Source organism: Eptesicus fuscus, chromosome 14 (assembly GCF_027574615.1).
Source record: "Eptesicus fuscus isolate TK198812 chromosome 14, DD_ASM_mEF_20220401, whole genome shotgun sequence".
NCBI classification, from domain to species: domain Eukaryota; kingdom Metazoa; phylum Chordata; class Mammalia; order Chiroptera; family Vespertilionidae; genus Eptesicus; species Eptesicus fuscus.
The window spans coordinates 55,416,118-55,434,055 of record NC_072486.1 but is presented as its reverse complement, the minus strand read 5'-3'; the positions used below and the strand labels follow the sequence as shown (position 1 = coordinate 55,434,055).

General features: G+C 40.4%; 1 protein-coding gene and 1 long non-coding RNA gene across 3 annotated transcripts in view; one reads left to right on the top strand and one right to left on the bottom strand.

Moving 5' to 3' along the window:
• LOC129151491 (uncharacterized) overlaps positions 1-17,938 on the bottom strand; it is a 152,216-nt gene that overhangs the window by 30,140 nt on the left and 104,138 nt on the right. The window lies entirely within an intron of this gene.
• The window catches only part of AKR1D1 (aldo-keto reductase family 1 member D1), a 47,845-nt gene continuing 33,759 nt past the window's right edge, over positions 3,853-17,938 (top strand). For both annotated transcript variants that reach the window (XM_054726589.1, XM_054726587.1), the window contains exons 1-2: positions 3,853-3,945; positions 17,516-17,683. In XM_054726589.1, the coding sequence (XP_054582564.1) occupies positions 3,853-3,945; positions 17,516-17,683 (261 nt within the window). The remainder of the gene's footprint in view (positions 3,946-17,515; positions 17,684-17,938) is intronic.

Sequence of the window (17,938 nt, the reverse complement as noted above, 5' to 3'; positions counted from 1 at the left end):
CTGATGAAAGAAATAGACTTACAAGTCCAGGAAGCGCACAGAACCCCAAACAAAAGGAATCCAAAGAGGACCACACCAAGACACATCATAATTAAAATGCCAAGAGCAAAAGACAAAGAGAGAATCTTGCTTGTAAAGCAGCAAGAGAAAAACAGTTAGTTACCTACAAGGGAGCTCCCATACGATTATCAGCTAATTTCTCAACAGAAACCATGCAGGCCAGATGGGAGTGGCAAGAAATATTCAAAGTGATGAATAGCAGGAACCTACAACCAAGACTACTCTACCCAGCAAAGTTATCATTCAGAATTGAAGGGCAGATAAAGAGCTTCACAGATAAGAAAAAGCTAAAGGAGTTCATCACCACCAAACCAGCATTATATGAAATGCTGAAAGGTATTCTTTAAAAAGAGGAAAAAGAAGAAGAAAGATAAAAATTATGAACAACAAATACATATCTATCAACAAGTGAATCTAAAAGTCAAGTGAATTAAAAATCTGAGGAACAGAATAAACTGGTGAACTTAATAGAATCAGAGGCATAGAATGGGAGTGGATTGATAATTCTCAGGGGGAAAGGGGTGTCTGTGTGGGGAGTATGGGAAGAGACTGGACAAAAATCATACACCTATGGATAAGGACAGTGGGGGGGGGGGGAGATAAGGGCAGAGGGGGGTGAGAACTGGGTGGTGGGGAGATATGTGGGGAAAAAGGAGAAACAATTGTAATCTGAACAATAAAGATTCATTAAGAAAAAAAAAAGAGCAAATGTTGGTTCAATCAGTATTTTCTGTAAACTTTGATCATTGTTTGCTTATTTTTAGGGTAAATAGTACTTTTTCTCGCCAGACTATCTTTTGAAAACTATTGCCTTTTCAAAACTATTATCCTTATCCTTGATCTTCAGAAAAATGTAGAAAACAAATTCTAAAACTAAAAATTATCGAAATTCTCAAAGACTTAAATTTCCACATCCCAAGGTATTCCCATTAGCTTTAATGACGTCAGCACTCCCATTATGAGTCAATGTCAGACTACCCTGTGCATTTGTCCTCTCTAGTCCTAGTCTTTGCGAAACTGCATGTTGATGTGACTAAACACTACTAATCTCATCAATGAACAGGTAAGATACAAGTGTGCTCTCTAACTTAACCACGTACGCAGTCTGATGACCTGAGAATCTGGAGGTCAGATTCAAAACACAATACCAAAAAATGAACATTACAAAATTTAAAAATTTTTGCTCCATAAAAGACACAATTAAAAGAGTGAAAAAGCAAGCTACAGTCTGGGGGAAAAAATTGCAAAATCACATATCCAGTAAATAACATGTATCAAAAATGTACCAAGAAATCTCCAAACTCAACACTAACACAAACAAACGAATTAAAAAATAGTCAAAAGACTAGAATAGACACTTCACCAAGAATAAATAAAGATGTCAAACAAGTACATGAAAAAATGTTCAACATCATTATCTACATGTGAAATGAAAATTAAAACAACCAGGGGATGCCATGACAAATCTCTCGAATGACTAGAGTAAAAAAATAGAAACAACGGTAAGTTGTGTCAAGGATGGGGAACAACTGTAACTCATATGCAGTTGTGAGTGGGGATGCAAAATGTTACAACCATTGAGAAAAGCAGTTTGACAGCTTCCTAAATAGTCAAACACACCACATGATTCAACCACCTCACGGCTGGAGAAATAAAAACTAATGTTCATACAAACACCTGTATGCAAATGTTTACAGCAGTTCTATTCACAATCACCAAAAATTGAAAACAAACTAAATGTCCTTCAAATAGACAAACTGTGGTACAAATATATAATGGAACTAGAGGCCCAGTGCAGGAAATTCATGCACTGGTAGGGTCCCTAGCGGCTGCCAGCTGGGTACTCCCACTCTTTCCCCGGCCGCTTATAGCTACTGCCACCGCTGCCACCCTTTCCTCCAGTCACCTGCTGCTGCCACAGCTACTGGCTGGGACCTCCCTCCCTTCCCCCGGCTGGCCCAACCCCCTGGTCAAACTCCCAGATAAACTCCCAGTTGAGGGGACAATTTTCACATTACGCTTTTGTTATATAGGATACTATGCAGCAATAAAAACTAAATAAGCTATTGATACAAGCTACAACCTGATTGAATCTCAAACAGATTATGCTGACTGAAAGAAGGCAATTTCAAAAGACTATATATACTCTATGATTCCATTCATATGATATTCTCAAAAGATAAAACAATAGGAATGAACAAAAGGTAGTGACTTCCAGGGGGTGCAGGTGGTAGAGGGGGTGATTATAAAGAAATAACATAAAGGCATTCTTTGGGTTATAGAATGTTTCAGTATCCTACATGTGATGGTTAGTTATATAAGTCTGTACATGCACTAAAATTCACAGAGTTAGAAAGTCAATAATAAAGAGATATTCTAGCCAACATCTTAGCACACAAAGGTGGCAATGAGTGATGGACTGGTTGACAATTGATGTTGAGGACCATTACTGTCCATATTCCACACTGCCCTAAGCTAGTGGAAATTATTGTGCCCACTGACTGTGTGTATATTAGCAAGAATGAATTTCCTAGAGATAGGGCAAGTCAATTTTAGACAAACTTCAGGACACTCTCATCATCATGAACTGTTGCACAGTCCTTTAGAGGAAGGTTAAAATAAATAACCATTGTTTCCCTAATTACTACTTCTTTCTTTTCATTAACAACATCCAGAATTTTCCCAGGAGGGATTAACCCCAACTCCACATGTAGAAATGGCTTCTACTAGTATTCTCTTAAGGCAATCAAATCAGTCTTTTATTTCCTTTGACCACTATGATTGATTTAGCAATGGATGGTTCAACCAAAAAAGACTATTGAGGCAAAAAAGACTCCATTCCTGGGTTATGGTTGAGCTATGGAGGAAGTAAGCTCTCTGTTTTAGTGGGCTTTAAGCTGGAGCTGAGTCACTTCAAGGATGATTACGGTCTTTCAATGATGAGGGCAGAGTCAGCTGAGAAAGCCAGGAGGCAGAGGGTGTGAACTGTTTCCTGGCTTTTCCTTTGTTCCTCTGGCCCAATGTTTCCCAGTTGACCTACGTGGTAGCAATCCAGACCCCTGCCCAGTCCTGCTGCATCAGAATCTCCAGGGAAGTTCTGGGAAAGGAACTACTCTAGTCTAACCTTAAACTAGTCCAGTGGTCGGCAAAACGCAGCTCACAAGCCACATGCGGCTCTTTGGCCCCTTGAGTGTGGCTCTTCCACAAAATACCACATTCGGGCACCCACATACAGTGCGATTGAAGGAGTACCCTAATTAAGTTAATAACAATATACCTACCTATATAGTTTAAGTTTAAAAAATTTGGCTCTCAAAAGAAATTCCAATCATTGTACTGTGGATATTTGGCTCTGTTAATTAATGAGTTTGCCGACCACTTAGCTAAGTCCTAATGGTGATGTTTTCAGGAATATGAACCAATAAATTTCCTTTATATTCTAAGAGAATTTGAGATAGACCTTTTAGTTGGTAACAAAAGCATCCTAACTTATAGAATCCCGCTCGATTCCTTTCCTTTTTTGTTGTTGTTGTTCAATCTTTTCTTTGCAGTGGAGTAAACATGAACTCTCAATTGAGTTATTCTTATGTCTCTAATAAAGTTCAAAGGACAATTTCAGTATTTCCATAACAACCTGGAAGAAAACAGGTTGAGAAATAGATCTGTCAATCTCTCTTCCCTCCCACTGCTCCTCCCTCTGGCCCTCCTTTCTTTGATTAAATAGGCCCTAGGACACCTGTTCAAAAGTGTTCAGAATCACTCCTAGAAATCTGAAGTCCTAGGCTCTCCAGGATGGACCTCTCTGTAGTAGATCACCGCATACCTCTAAGTGATGGAAACTGCATTCCTATCATTGGACTTGGTACCCACCCAAACCCTAAATTGGTAAATTTATCTCTCTTTCTGTATTGTTGGTTGTTGTTTTTTATATAAGAAACTTTTCTAAAGTATAATCTATAATTCATTTTGAATGGATCTAATTGATTCACTTTTTGTAATAATGAACGCAACCTCCAAGGGCTATTGTTTGGCTGAATGAGTATTGAGCCAAACATTAAACTAAATCAATTTGTGATTTAAAATGATCTTGGATTAGAGAATGGGACCTTTCTGCTTTCTTTACTAAAATTCAGCTGGGTGCTTCTTATTTTATTGATCTCAAGCACATGAAATTACTGAGTTTATGGCCTGTGATTTTTTTAAGTTCATATTTGAGCACTTTTAGTTCAGTCTAAAATGCATCTCTGCAGCAATATGTTTACAAATACATCTCCTAGGGCAAAGGAAACTACGGAGGAAATAAATAAGACTGTATCAAAATAAGCTTCTGCACAACAAAAGTAACCATCAACAAAATGAAAAGGGAGCCCACAGTATGAGAGAACATTCTCACCAACACTTGCTGATGTTTTAAATTTATGCAACTCTGGTTTTAATGTGCACTTCCTTTAAACGAGATTAATTTTTCGTATTTTTATTAGACATTTGGAGATCTTTTGCAAAGTGGCTGTGTCTTCCATGCATGTTTCTTTATTGGATTTCTCTTCTCTTATTGCTATAGTGGATTTTTTAAATATCTGCATATGAGTTCTTCGTCAGTTATATCTATGTGAAAATATCTCTTCCACTTACCTTTTCACTCTTTTAATGGTGCCTTCTGATGAACAGAGATTCCCAATTTTAATGTGCTCACATTTAGCACTCTTTAATTTACCATTAGTACTTTCTGTGGCTTGTTTAAGATATCCTCCTCTACCCAAGTGTTAAACTGGGAAATCTGGGAACAGACTCCGAGAAGGAGATTCGCACGCAGGCGGCTTATTGGAGAGTACTCTCAGAGACCAGACCTGTAAGGGTGCGTGCAGTGGGGACAGTTGAACTGCGATGCAGTTGCTCAGCAATACCACAGGGAGTTCTGGAATGGCAATGGTGCCACAGAGTTGTGCTGAGTTCAGGTAAGGGCATCAGGCCTTTATACCTGTGTCATCCACAGAGGGAACCAGATGTGAGTAATGAGCAGCCAACACTTCTGACGACTGAGGACATGCCGTTCATTATGACATGTTCTATGTTCTATGTTCTATCCCTGCTGTCAATTGCACCTACTGCTTTTATATGCTAAGTTCACCTCTGGGAACAGCTCTCCCAGAATTCTGTTTGGTCTGTTTCCTGGGAAAAATTTAAAAGAGGTAGGTTAGCAGGATGAATACAGCCCTTGCCACTAAAGCGGTCTTCAATTGTAACTTCTACTTATTGTCTTCCTCCCAGAATACCCATTCTAAGTTCCCTGTACCCTTAGCCAATATCTCTGCTAGTCTGGGTGACTTACCTAGTATTATGTCCCAAATCCTCATCCCTGAGTTGTCTGAATCCCTAGTCAACTACCCTCTCAAGTCATGGCTGCTGCCTTGTCCATCAACAATCACAATTGGTAATAAGTATATCATTGGTTCACCTATCCCCTTGTGATGATAAAGTATCTTACCCCTGCCAATATAGTAATTCTTTCCCTTGAATGCTGAACTCTTACAATAAGGAGGCTGATTTCCCCTCTGAATTAGGACCTTTAGAGCTACAGAGCCTGAAATTCAGGAATGTGAAGCACACATTTTCCAAGTAGGTCAAAGGGAGTGATGCTAAAATGAATCACTCCAACTGGGTTTCAGACTCATGTATTGTACTTATTGCACAATACCATACAAATATGTTGCCCTAAGACATATGTTATATCCTGTAGATCCAGAGATAGAGAAGCATCGATCAGCCTGTCAAAACTCAGAGGGAAGATAGGGGAGGGTGGGGATAAGGGGGAGAGATCAACCAAAGGACTTATATGCACGTATATAAGCCTAACCAATGGACACAGACAATGGGGGGGGGGGGAAGGGGTTGATGGTGAGGGTATGAGTGGGGGAGTGGGGGGGGGCGATAGGGGAATAAGGACACATATGTAATGCCTTAATCAATAAAGAAAAAAAAGAAAGTTCATCCTTAAGGACTTGCTCATGTCTCAAGTGGAGGAAGGGTGCTACTGCCATTTTAGGAAACAGAACTCTTTATTTTATTGAGATTGTCCTTAATTGTGAAATAAAATCTTTGCACTTTAAATTCTCCTATCATATCACTTATTTCAGTCTCCATATATGGTATTCTATTTGATCTTTCTGATTTTATTCTCTAAAATTTATTTTCCTAACAAAGCTGTTAGAATTTATATAGAATTCTCTAATGCTACATTTTAAAATTATAGTTTGTTGTTTATGTCCACATATCCAACTGGTTTGTGCAGATTGGTTAGAATTAATTAGTAATGAATTACTAATTTAGTAATTATAGCTTACCCCATTGCTGTTTCTGCCATGTAAGGGTGAATATTGTTTTAAATATGTTTTTATTGAGTTTAGAGAGAGAGGAAGAGAGAGGGAGAAAGAGAGAGAGGAACATGGATCAGTTGCCTCCAGTATGCACCCACGTCCTGAGTTTGTGCCCTGACTTGGAATTGAACCTGTTACCTTTTGGTGCATGGGATGATGCTCAAGCAACTGAGCCACTCCAGCCAGTGCAGGGAGAATACTTTATTTTAATTTTTATTGTCTAAAGTTTTATATATGTCTCCTTTTTCCCCAATTGACCCGCCCCTCCTCTCCCCGCACCCCTCCCGCCAGACCATTCCCACTTCAGGCAAGCCCCCACCACCCCAGTGTTTGTGTCCATTGGTTATGCTAATATGCATGCATACAAGTCCTTAGTTGCTCTCTAACCCCCCTCCCCTACCATTTGTCTCTAGATTGATCTATTCTTGTTCATCAAATTATGTTGATCATTATATCCCATATATGATTGAGATCGTGTGATATTTATCTTTCTCCGACTGGCTTATTTCGCTTAACATAATGCTCTCCAGTTCCATCCATGATGTTGCAAATGGTAAAAGTTCCTTCTTTTTTATAGCAGCATAGTATTCCATTGTGTAGATGTACCACAGTTTTCTAATCCACTCATCTGCTGATGGGCACTTAGGCTGTTTCCAAATCTTAGCTATTATAAATTGTGCTGCGATGAACATAGGGGTGCATATATCCTTTCTGATTGGTGTTTCTAGTTTCCTGGGATCACTGGGTCGAATGGGAGTTCTGGGTCGAATGGGAGTTCCATTTTTAATTTTTTGAGGCAACGCCATACTCTTTTCCACAGTGGCTGCACCAGTCTGCATTTCCACCAGAAGTGCACGAGGGTTCCTTTTTCTCCACATCCTTGCCAGCACTTGTCGTTTGTTGATTTGTTGATAATAGCCATTCTGACAGGTATGAGATGGTATCTCATTGTTGTTTTGATTTGCATCTCTCGGATGATTAGTGACTTTGAGCATGTTTTCAAATGTCTCTGGGCCTTCTGTATGTCCTCTTTCAAAAAGTGTCTATTTAGATCCTTTGACCATTTTTTGATTGGATCGTTTATATTCCCAAGGAGAATATTTTTAACAAAAAAAGAGTATAACATATATTAAGTTCTTTAAAAAGTCTCTTTAATGATGGCTGAATAATTAAAGACTTTCACTACTATAACTTTTTGTGACATAATCTTTACTAAACAAAGCACCATCCAAATTTACTTCAGGCTAATAGTCAATATCACACTTCTACCTTAGCCCTTGTCTTACTTCCTTTTTTATTGAGTTTATGGGATAACATTAGTTCACAAAATTATATAGATTTCAGGTATATAATTCCATAATACAGCATCAGTATTGTCTGTTCATCAACCAAAGTCACCTCCTTTCATCACCATTTATCATCCCTTTACCCTTTTCTACTTCCTTCCACCCCCCTTTCCCTCTAGTAATCACCATACTGTGTCCATGAGGATGTTTTCTTGTTTTGTTTTGTTTAATCCCTTCATCTTTTTCATTCAGCCCCTCAACCCCTGTGCTCTCTGACAGCTGTCAGTCTTGTCTCTATATTTATAAGTCTGTTTTTATTTTGTTTATTAGTTTATTTTGTTCATTAGATTCCACATATAAGTGGGATCATGTGATACTTCTCTTTCTCTGACTGGATTATTTCACATAGCATAATACTTTCCAGGTCCATCCAGGCTGTCACAAAGGGTAAGATTTCCTTCTTTTTAACAGCCTGGTAATAGTCCATTGTACAAATGTATCACAGCTTCTTTATCCACTCATTTACTGATGGGCACTTGGGCTGCTTCCAAATCTTGTATATTATAAATAATGCTGAAATGAACATAGGGGTACATATCTTCTTTCCAATTAATGTTTCAGGTTTCTTTGGCTATATCCCCAGAAATAGAATCACTGGTTCATAAGGCAGTTCCATTTTTAATTTTGTTTCCTCACCTAAGGATATATTAATTGATTTTAGACAGAAATAGAGGAAGAAAGAGAATGTGTGTGTGTGTGTGTGTGCATGTGTGTGTGTGTGTGTGTGAGAGAGAGAGAGAGAGAGAGAGAGAGAGAGAGAGAGAGAGAGAGAGAGATGTGAGAGAGAAATATTGATTGGTTGCCTCCTGCACGCAAGCAGACCGAGGCACAAACCCACAACCTAGGTATGTGCCCTGACTGGGAATCGAACCCAAAACCTTTTGGTGTATGGGACAATGCTCCAACCTACTGAGCAACCCGGCCAGAGCTCCACTTTTAATTTTTTGAGGAAACTCCATATTGCTTTCCACAATGGCTGCACCAATAGGCATTCCCACCAACAGCACACAAGGGTTTCCTTTACTCCACATCGTCTCGCACACTTGTTTATTAATTTACTAGAGGCCCAATGCACAAAATTTGTGCAAGGGGCTTAGCCCTCGCAGCCCCGGTTTCGTCCAGAAGGTGGTCCCGATGATTGTTCTGCTGTTCGGTCTAATTAGCATATTAGCTCTTTATTATATAGGATTGATGATAGCCATTCTGACAGGTATGAGGTGATATCTTATTGTAGCTTTAATTAGCAGTTCCCTAATGATTAGTAACACTGAGCATCCTTTCATATATCTATTGGCCATCTGTTTATTGAGACACACCCTTTTATATTTAAAATGTCATCACAGAGCATCATGGTGGAATATATAGACCCATGTATATCTTCCCTTAAATCTACAACTAATCAGACATCTTTAATGCAACAAAAGTTACTCTGTTCAACACACTAGCAAGCTTGAGAGATACACACTGGTACATCTGAAGGAGGGTGTACTGGAACACTTAAAGAGGCAAGATGAGGGAGAAAGCAGGGATGGTGTCTGAAGATGTGGTTCCACAGCCACCATGGCTAGCCTGTGGCCCCAGCTAATGGGGTAGTGGTGGAGGAGTCAGGTGGAGCCCTCACACTATGGCCCAGTGGAGAGTAAGAGGGATAGAAACAGCATTGGCACCTGAGAACCTGCTTCCTCCCCGCTTACTGCAGTGGAGCCTGGTAGCAAAAGCAAAGACATGTCTCTGGTCTCCCAGCTATATATAGCGCAGTGACACCAGCCAGGAAGGGAACCGGGAAACCTAGCACTGGGTTCACAAAGCAAACTCTCCCCTCACCCACCACATCTTCACACCATAGTAGTGGGGCCTCCAGACCCAGAGGAACAAAACACAGCGGAACAATCACCAGAGGTGGCAACTCCCTTGACCATAGTGATGACCCCCCACCCCAGGAGCAAGTAGAATTGGTAAGAGAAAACAGAAGCTTGTACTAGAGCACCATCTACTGGAAGACAAAACAAAGACCTCTAATTATCAACCTGCTAAATTGTTAAAATCAAAACAGTACCTAAATAAGAAAGATATTCACTACTTTAAATGTTCCAGCAGAGGAACAACCCATCAAATACCATGAGCAATCAAGGTAACATGGTAACACAGAAAGGAAATAACAATTCCACCAATGAGTGAGATCATGTGATATTTATCTTTCTCTGACTGGCTTATTTCGTTTAGCATAATGCTCTCCAGTTCCATCCATGATGTTGCAAATGGTAAGAATTCCTTCTTTTTGACAGCAGCATAGAATTCCATCATGTAGATGTACCACAGTTTTCTAATCCACTCATCTGCTGATGGGCACTTAGGCTGTTTCCAAATCTTAGCTATGGTGAATTGTGCTGCTATGAACATAGGGGTGCATATATCCTTTCTGAATGGTGTTTCTGTTTTCTTGGGATCCATTCCTAGAAGTGGGATTACTGGGTCAAATGGAAGTTCCTTTTTTAATTTTTTGGGGAAACGCCATACTGTTCTCCACAGTGGCTGCACCAATCTGCATTCCCACCAGCAGTGCAAGAGGGTTCCTTTTTCACCACATCCTCGCCAGCACTTGTCAGTTTGTTGATTTGTTGATTTGTTGATGATAGCCATTCTGACAGGTATGAGATGGTACCTCATTGTTGTTTGATTTGCATCTCTCAGATGATTAGTGACTTTGAGCATGTTTTCATATGTCTCTTGGCCTTCTGTATGTCCTCTTTCGAAAAGTGTCTATTTAGGTCATTTGCCCATTTTTTTATTGGATTGTTTATCTTTCTTTTGTTAAGTTGTATGAGTTCCCTGTAAATTTTAGAGATTAGACCCTTATCAAAGATAACATTGGCAAATATGTTTTCCCCTGCAGTGAGCTTTCTTGTTCATTTGTTAATTGTTTCTCTTGCTGTGCAGAAGCTTTTTATTTTGATGTAGTCTCATTATTTTATTTTCTCCTTAGTTTCCATTACCCTAGGAGCTAGCTATATTGGTGAAGATATTGCTATGACATATGTCTGCTATTTTGCTGCCTATGGCTTCTTCTAAACTTTTATGGTTTCCCATCTTACGTTTAAGTCTTTTATCCATTTTGAGTTTCTTTTTGTGTATGGTGTAAGTTGGTGGTCTCGTTTCATTTTTTTTTTTCAAATATCTGTCCAATTTCCCTAACACCATTTATTGAAGAGACTGTCTTGACTCCATTGTATGCTCTTGTCTCCTTTGTCAAATATTAATTGAGCCCTAACTGGTTTGGCTCAGTGGATAGAGCGTCGGCCTGCAGACACAAGGGTCCCAGGTTCGATTCCAGTCAAGGGCGTGTACCTTGGTTGCGGGCACATAACCAGTAGGGGGTATGCAGGAGGCAGCTGATGGATGTTTCTAACTCTCTATCCCTCTCCCTTCCTCTCTGTAAAAAAATCAATAAAATATATTTTTTAAAATATATTAATTGAGCATAATGGCTTGTGTCGACTTCTGGGTTCTCTGTTCTGTTCCATTGGTCTATATGTCTGTTCTTGTGACAGTACCAGGCAGTTTTGAGAACAGTGGCTTTGTAATATAGCTTGATATCTGGTATTGTGATCCCTCCAACATTGTTCTTCCTTTTCAGGATTGCTGCAGCTATTAGGGTCTTTTTTCTAAATTATTATTCCATATGAATTTTTAAAGAGTTTGTTCTAGGTCTGTGAAATATGCTGTTTGTATTTTAATGGGGATTGCATTGAATCTATAGATTGCTTTGGGTAGTATGGGCATTTTAATTATGTTGATTCTACCAATCCATGAACACAGTATATTCTTCCATTTGTTTGTCTTCTTCTATCTCTTTTTTCAGCATCCTGTAATTTTCTAAATACAGGTCCTTTACATCCTTGGTTAAATTTATTCCTAGGTATCTTACTTTTTTTTGTTGCAATGGTAAATGGAATTTTTTTTTTAGTTTCTCTTTCTGTGAGTTCATTATTGGTATATAAAAAAAGCCATAGATTTCTGGGTATTCATTTTGTATCTGGCTACAGTGCTACATTCATTTATTAAGTCTAGTAGTAGATGACAAGTCTTTAGGGTTTTTGATGTACAACATCATAACATCTGTGAATAATGACAGTTTTACTTCTTTTCCAATTTGGATGCCTTTTATTTCTTCTTCTTATCTGATCGCTATGGCTAGCACTTCAAGTACTATGTTGAACATAGGCAGTGAAAGTGGTCATCCCTGTCTTGTTCCTGTTCTAAGGGGAAATGGTTTTAGTTTTTGCTATAAGGCTTTTATTATCTTGAGGTATGATCCCTCTATTCCCACTTTACTGAGAGTTTTTATCAGAAAAGGATATAGGATTTTGTCAAATGCCTTTTCTGCATCAATTGATATGATTATGTGATTTTTGTCTTTTAATTTGTTTATGTGACGTATCATGTTTATTGATTTGTGGATATTGTACCAGCTTTGCATCCCTGGAATAAATCCCAATTGGTCATGGTGTATGATCTTTCTAATGTAATGCTGGATCCAGTTTGTTAAAATTTTGTTGAGGATTTTAGCATCTATGTTCATCAGGGACATTGGCCTGTAATTCTCTTTCTTTGTAGTGTCTTTATCTGGTTTTGGGATTAGGGTAATGCTGGCTTCATAGAAAGAGCTTGGAATTGTGCCTTCCTCTTGAATTTTTTGGAATAGTCTGAGAGGGATAGGTTTTAGTTCTTCTTTGAATATTTGGTAAAACTCCCCTGTGAAGCCATCCAGTTCAGAGCTTTGGTTTGCTGGAAGTATTTTTTATTACTGTTTCAATTTCATCAGTAGTTATCAGCCTATTCAGGTTTTTTTATTCTTCCTGATTGAGTTTTGGAAGCTTGTATTTTTCTAGGAATATATCCTTTTCGTCAAGGTTGTCCAGTTTGTTGGAGTAAAGTTGTTCCTAGTTCTTTACAAACCTTTTGTATGTCTGTAGAGTCGGTTGTTTCTTCACCTCTTTTATTTCTGATTTTGTTTATTTCGGTCCTCTCTGTTTCTTGATGAGCCTGGCTAGAGGTTCATCAATCTTGTTTATCCTTTCAAAGAACGAGCTCTTGGTTTCATTGATCTTTGGTCTCTATGTCATTTATTTCTGCTTTGAACTTTATTATTTCCTTCCTTCTGGTTACTCTAGGATTATCTTGTTGCTTTCTTTAAGTTGCAAGGTTAGATAATTTGTTACCTTATTTATTTTTTATTTTTATTTATTTTTAAGTAGGCCTGTAGAGCTATGAACTTCCCTCTCAGGACTGCTTTCACTGTGTCCCAATGATTTTGGATTTTTGTGTTTTCATTGTAATTTGTTTCCAGGATGCTTTTTATTTCTTCTTTGATCTCTTTGGTAACCCAATCATTGTTTAAAAGCATGCTATTTAGCCTCCAAGTGTTTGATTTTTTTTTTTCATTGTTTTTATTGTAGTTGATGTCTAATTGTATGACATTGTGATCTGAGAAGATGCTTGGTATGATTTCTATCTTCTTGAATTTGAAAAGACCTTGCCTGTGTCCTAATATGTGGTTTATCTTTGAAAATGTCCCATGTGCACTGGAGAAGAATGTATATTCTGTAGCTTTGGGGTGAAATGTTCTGAAGATGTCAATAAGTCCATCTGATCTAGTGAATCATTTAGGATTGCTGTTTCTTTGCTGATTATTTGTTTAGAGGATTTATCCAGTGGTGTCAATGGGGTATTAAAGTCCCCTTCTATGATTGTATTGCTATCTATCTCTCCCTTGATATCTTCCAGAAGTTTTTTTTTTATGTATTTGGGTGCTCCTGTATAGGGTGCATATATATTTACCAGAGTTATATCTTGTTGAATTGCCCCCTTTAATATTATGAACTTGCCCTCCTTATCTCTTGTTGTGGCCTCTATTTTGTCAGATGTAAGTATTGCTATCCCAGCTTTTTTTCTCATTTTTATTTGCCTACAAATTTTTTTTTCCATCCCTTCACTATCAATCTGTGTGAATTCATTATTCTGAGGTGGGTCTCTTGTAGACAGCAAATATATGGGTCATGTTTTCTTATCCATTCTGCTACCCTATGTCTTTTGATTGGAGCATTCAATCCATTTACATTTAATGTTATTATTGATAAGCACTTGTTTATCACCATTTTTATTCTTTATGCTTGTGTCCTTCTTGCCTTTCTATTTCTTCTTTTTATAGCAGTCCCTTTAGCATTTCTTGCATTTCTGGCTTGGTGGTAATAAACTCTCTTAGCCCTTTTTTGTCTGAGAAGCTCCTGATTCCACCTTCAATTTTGAATGATAGCCTTGCTTGGTATAGTATTCTTGTATTCAGTCCCTTGCTTTACATCACTTTGTATATTTCATTCCATTCCCTTCTGGCCTGATGTGTTTCTGTTGAGAAATCAGTTTTTATTCTAATGGGAGATCCATTGTAGGTAACTTTCTGTCTCTCTCTGGCAGCCTTTAAGATTCTTACTTTGTCGCTGATGTTTGCAAATTTAATTATGATGTGTCTTGATGTCAGTCTTTTTGGGTTCAACTTGTTTGGGACTCTATGTGCTTCTTGGACTTGTGTCGTTTTTTTCTTGCAAATATCAGGAAAGTTTTCTGTCATTATTTCTTCAAACAGGTTTTCTATTCCTTTCTCTGCTTCCTCTCCTTCTGGTACCCCTATTATGCAGATGTTGTTTTGTTTTATGTTGTCCCAAAGTTCCCTTAGGGTATCCTCCTTCTTTTTAAGTTTTCTTTCCAGTTGCTGCTGTGTTTGTGTTTTTTTTCCTACCTTGTCTTCTAATTCACTGATGTGGTCCTCAGCGTCTTCTAGTCTACTGTTGAAGCCTTCCATTGTGTTCTTTATTGCAGCTAGGTCATTCATTATTTCCTCTTGGTTCCTTTTCATGTTAGTGACATTCACATTAAGCTCCTTATAATTCTCATTGAGTTGTATGTATTTTTCATCTAGACATTTGAGCATCTTATAACTATTACTTTGAATTTTTTCTCTGACCTGCTACTTGCCTCCATTTTCATTTAAGTCCCTTTCTGGTGATTCCTCTTTTTCTTTCCTTTGGAGATTTTTTTTGGTCTCCTCATTTTTTGCTGTAACGTTTTAATTGTTTCCATGCCGTAGATCCAACTGCTTTTCTATGCAGGTCCTTTTGGAGGTGGTGCAATGTAGTTGCTGGTTTTGTGGTTCCAGTGGTGCAGTCTCTCAGGCCTCCTGGGCTTGGTGAATGTGAATGTCACTAACATGAAAAGGAACCTACTTGAGATATTTGGGTTCTCTTGATGTAGTTGGTTCTTTTTTTTTTTTTTTTTTTAATATATTTTATTGATTTTTTACAGAGAGGAAGGGAGAGAGATAGAGTTAGAAACATCGATGAGAGAGAAACATCGATCAGCTGCCTCTTGCACACCCCCTACTGGGGATGTGCCCGCAACCAAGGTACATGCCTTGACCGGAATTGAACCCGGGACCCTTGAGTCCGCAGGCTGACGCTCTATCCACTGAGCCAAACCGGTTTCGGCTGTAGTTGGTTCTTGAATGCTAGTTTCTTATTTGTGGATGAAGTCCCATCACGGATTGGCAATGTGACTCAACCCCAGCTTCATTGTGAAAGCTGTTGTGGATAGGATCATGGTTCTTGCTCTTGTGGAAAGAGTTGCCTGAGGTCTCACTAGCATGTGTTCACTGTGAGTTCCCAAAGTACATGGCCTGGGAGGAAGGCATCTCGGGGCCTGAGGCTCAGGTACTCAGACTTTGTCCAGTGTTGTGTGACTTGCTGGGGTAGCATCACTCTGAAACTTACTATGAGGGTCCCAGAGCCCGTGACAGTGGGGAGCGGCTGTCCCATTGTCTGCAGTTAAGGCAGTGTAACTCTGGCAAAAGTGATTTCCCTCTCTCAGTCATGGGGGTGTTCAGGAGCCAGCAGCTGGGGATGTAGGACTCTTGAAGTCTGTGGTTGAAACAATGTGACCTTATCTGGGGAGGTGAGTCCTCAGTGACACACCAAGGTGTCCAGAGGTAGGCAGCGGGAGGGGGATATAATGGATCCTGCTAAGGAAGCCATATGCCCTTGGTTGGAGATGCACATGCCCAGTGGCAGCTCACAGAGGGGCCCAGGAACTGTCTGCCAAGCTATGTGCACACAGGGTCTACACACTGGAGCGGTGTGATGATGTGTGCTGCCAGCCCTGGGAAGGGAGAAGTCCCAGTTTCTGCTTCAGGACATGTGCGCCTTTGGTTAGATATGCACGCCCAGCGGTGGCTTACAGAGGCACCCAGGTGCTGTCTGCTGGGGCGGTGGGCTCAGGGGACCCATGTGCTGGAACAGAGCTACCATGGGGACTGGATGCTAGCAGCCAGGGTCACACCTTGTAGTGGCTCAGAGAAGAACCCAAGAGCCACCTACTAGGGCAGTGGGCTCAGGGGGCCTGCACGCTGGATCAGTGCGACTGCTGTGACTGGAGATCAGCAGCTGACAAGGGGGAAGCTCAAGTTTCTGCTGCCAGGGCCTTGTGCCCTTGGTTGGATATGAGCACACTCAGTGGCAGCTCTCAGAGGCACCTGAGAGCCGCCTGCCGGGACAGCAGGATCAGAGGGGCCCACTTGCTGAAACCACGAGACTGTGGTGTCTATGGGCAGGCAGGCAGGGAGGGGGAAGTCCCAGTTTCTGTTGTCAGGGCTGTGTTCCCTTGTTTCAATATGAGTGCACCCAGAGTGGGCTCACAGAGGCACCCGGGAGCCAGGCAGCGGGCTCAGGAGGCCTGCAAGCTGGGAAGACACAACTTTGGTGTCCAGAGGTCAGCAGCCAGGGAAGGGGAATTTGCACTTACTGCTGCAGGATCCGTGCACCCTTGGAGATGGACATCCTAGGGTCTGTAGGTCTGCAAGTCTGCAGGTCTGCAGGCGGGGCAGCAGGACTTTGGCTGGTGTGGCTGCAGGGTCGTGGGCCGTGTCCAAAGCCAGTCTGGATGGTGGTGCTGATGAGTTCCTAGAGGAGGCCGCTCTCCCCTTCAAGATGGCGTGGGCTCCGCACCTGAGCCCCACAGGCTGGAGAGTGCCTGTAGCAGTGGTAGGGGCTCCCTACCCAGGAAAGCCTGGTCTGTCAGCCTCTGATACTCCTGGTAGATTTAACTGTCCCTCTCTCATTCACACACACACTATATACATCCACATACTCCCTTTTCACCCCCTCACTCACTCACACCCTCTCCCTCACCTCAGTCCTGCCAGCCACCATCTTCTGTTCCCATTCTTTTTTGTCTTGCTTCTTTTCTTCAGTATATTTATTTGATATTCATCCATGTTGCTGTGTATATCAATAGTTAATTCCTTTTTACTACCTGTTAGTATTCCATTCTGTGGATGTATCTCAGTTTATTCACCCAAACCTTTGATTTATAACTGAGCCTTTGTCAATGAACTGTGCCATCCTATAGCATGGATACCATGAAAATTCTTGTCACTGGTAACATTGATCAAGTCACATTTCTGAAACCACAAAGCTAAGGGCAGACCTGGGATGGATTGAGTCTCCCACTGAGGATGGAATGCTCCCTAGAAGGTCAGTTTCTCCAGCCTCTAGATACCATCTTCCAATCACAACAGCATGAAACTGGGAATTTGTCATTTTCACTCTACAGCAGTGTCCTGATTAATACCGATTAAACTAAATGAAAGACTCATTCCTTTTCTGACAAACTTCAAACCCTTTATTTTAGACCAGTAAGGGGAGCTGTAGAGAAGCAGTGAAGCTCGCCATCGATGTTGGGTACCAGTATATTGATGGGGCCTACAGCTACCAGAATGAGGACGAAGTAGGGGAGGCCATCAGAGAGAAGATAGCAGAAGGAAGGGTGAGGAGAGAGGATATTTTCTACTGCGGAAAGGTGAGAGCTTCCCTTCACCCTCCATCCCCTCATATTAATGATAGACCTGATGTCACTTTTCTCTGCCCAAGAATGTTGGACTCTAGAAGAGGAGTGAATTTTCAACTGCCAAATTCCTTACTCATGCCAAGATGTTAGGGACTAATAAGCCCCTTGAAGTGGGCTCCGGACAAAGCTCTTTCTTCATGCTTGGGCACAGATTTAAAACAATATGCAAAGAACCAAGTCTATAGAGAAAAACTTAGGGAAGTGGAG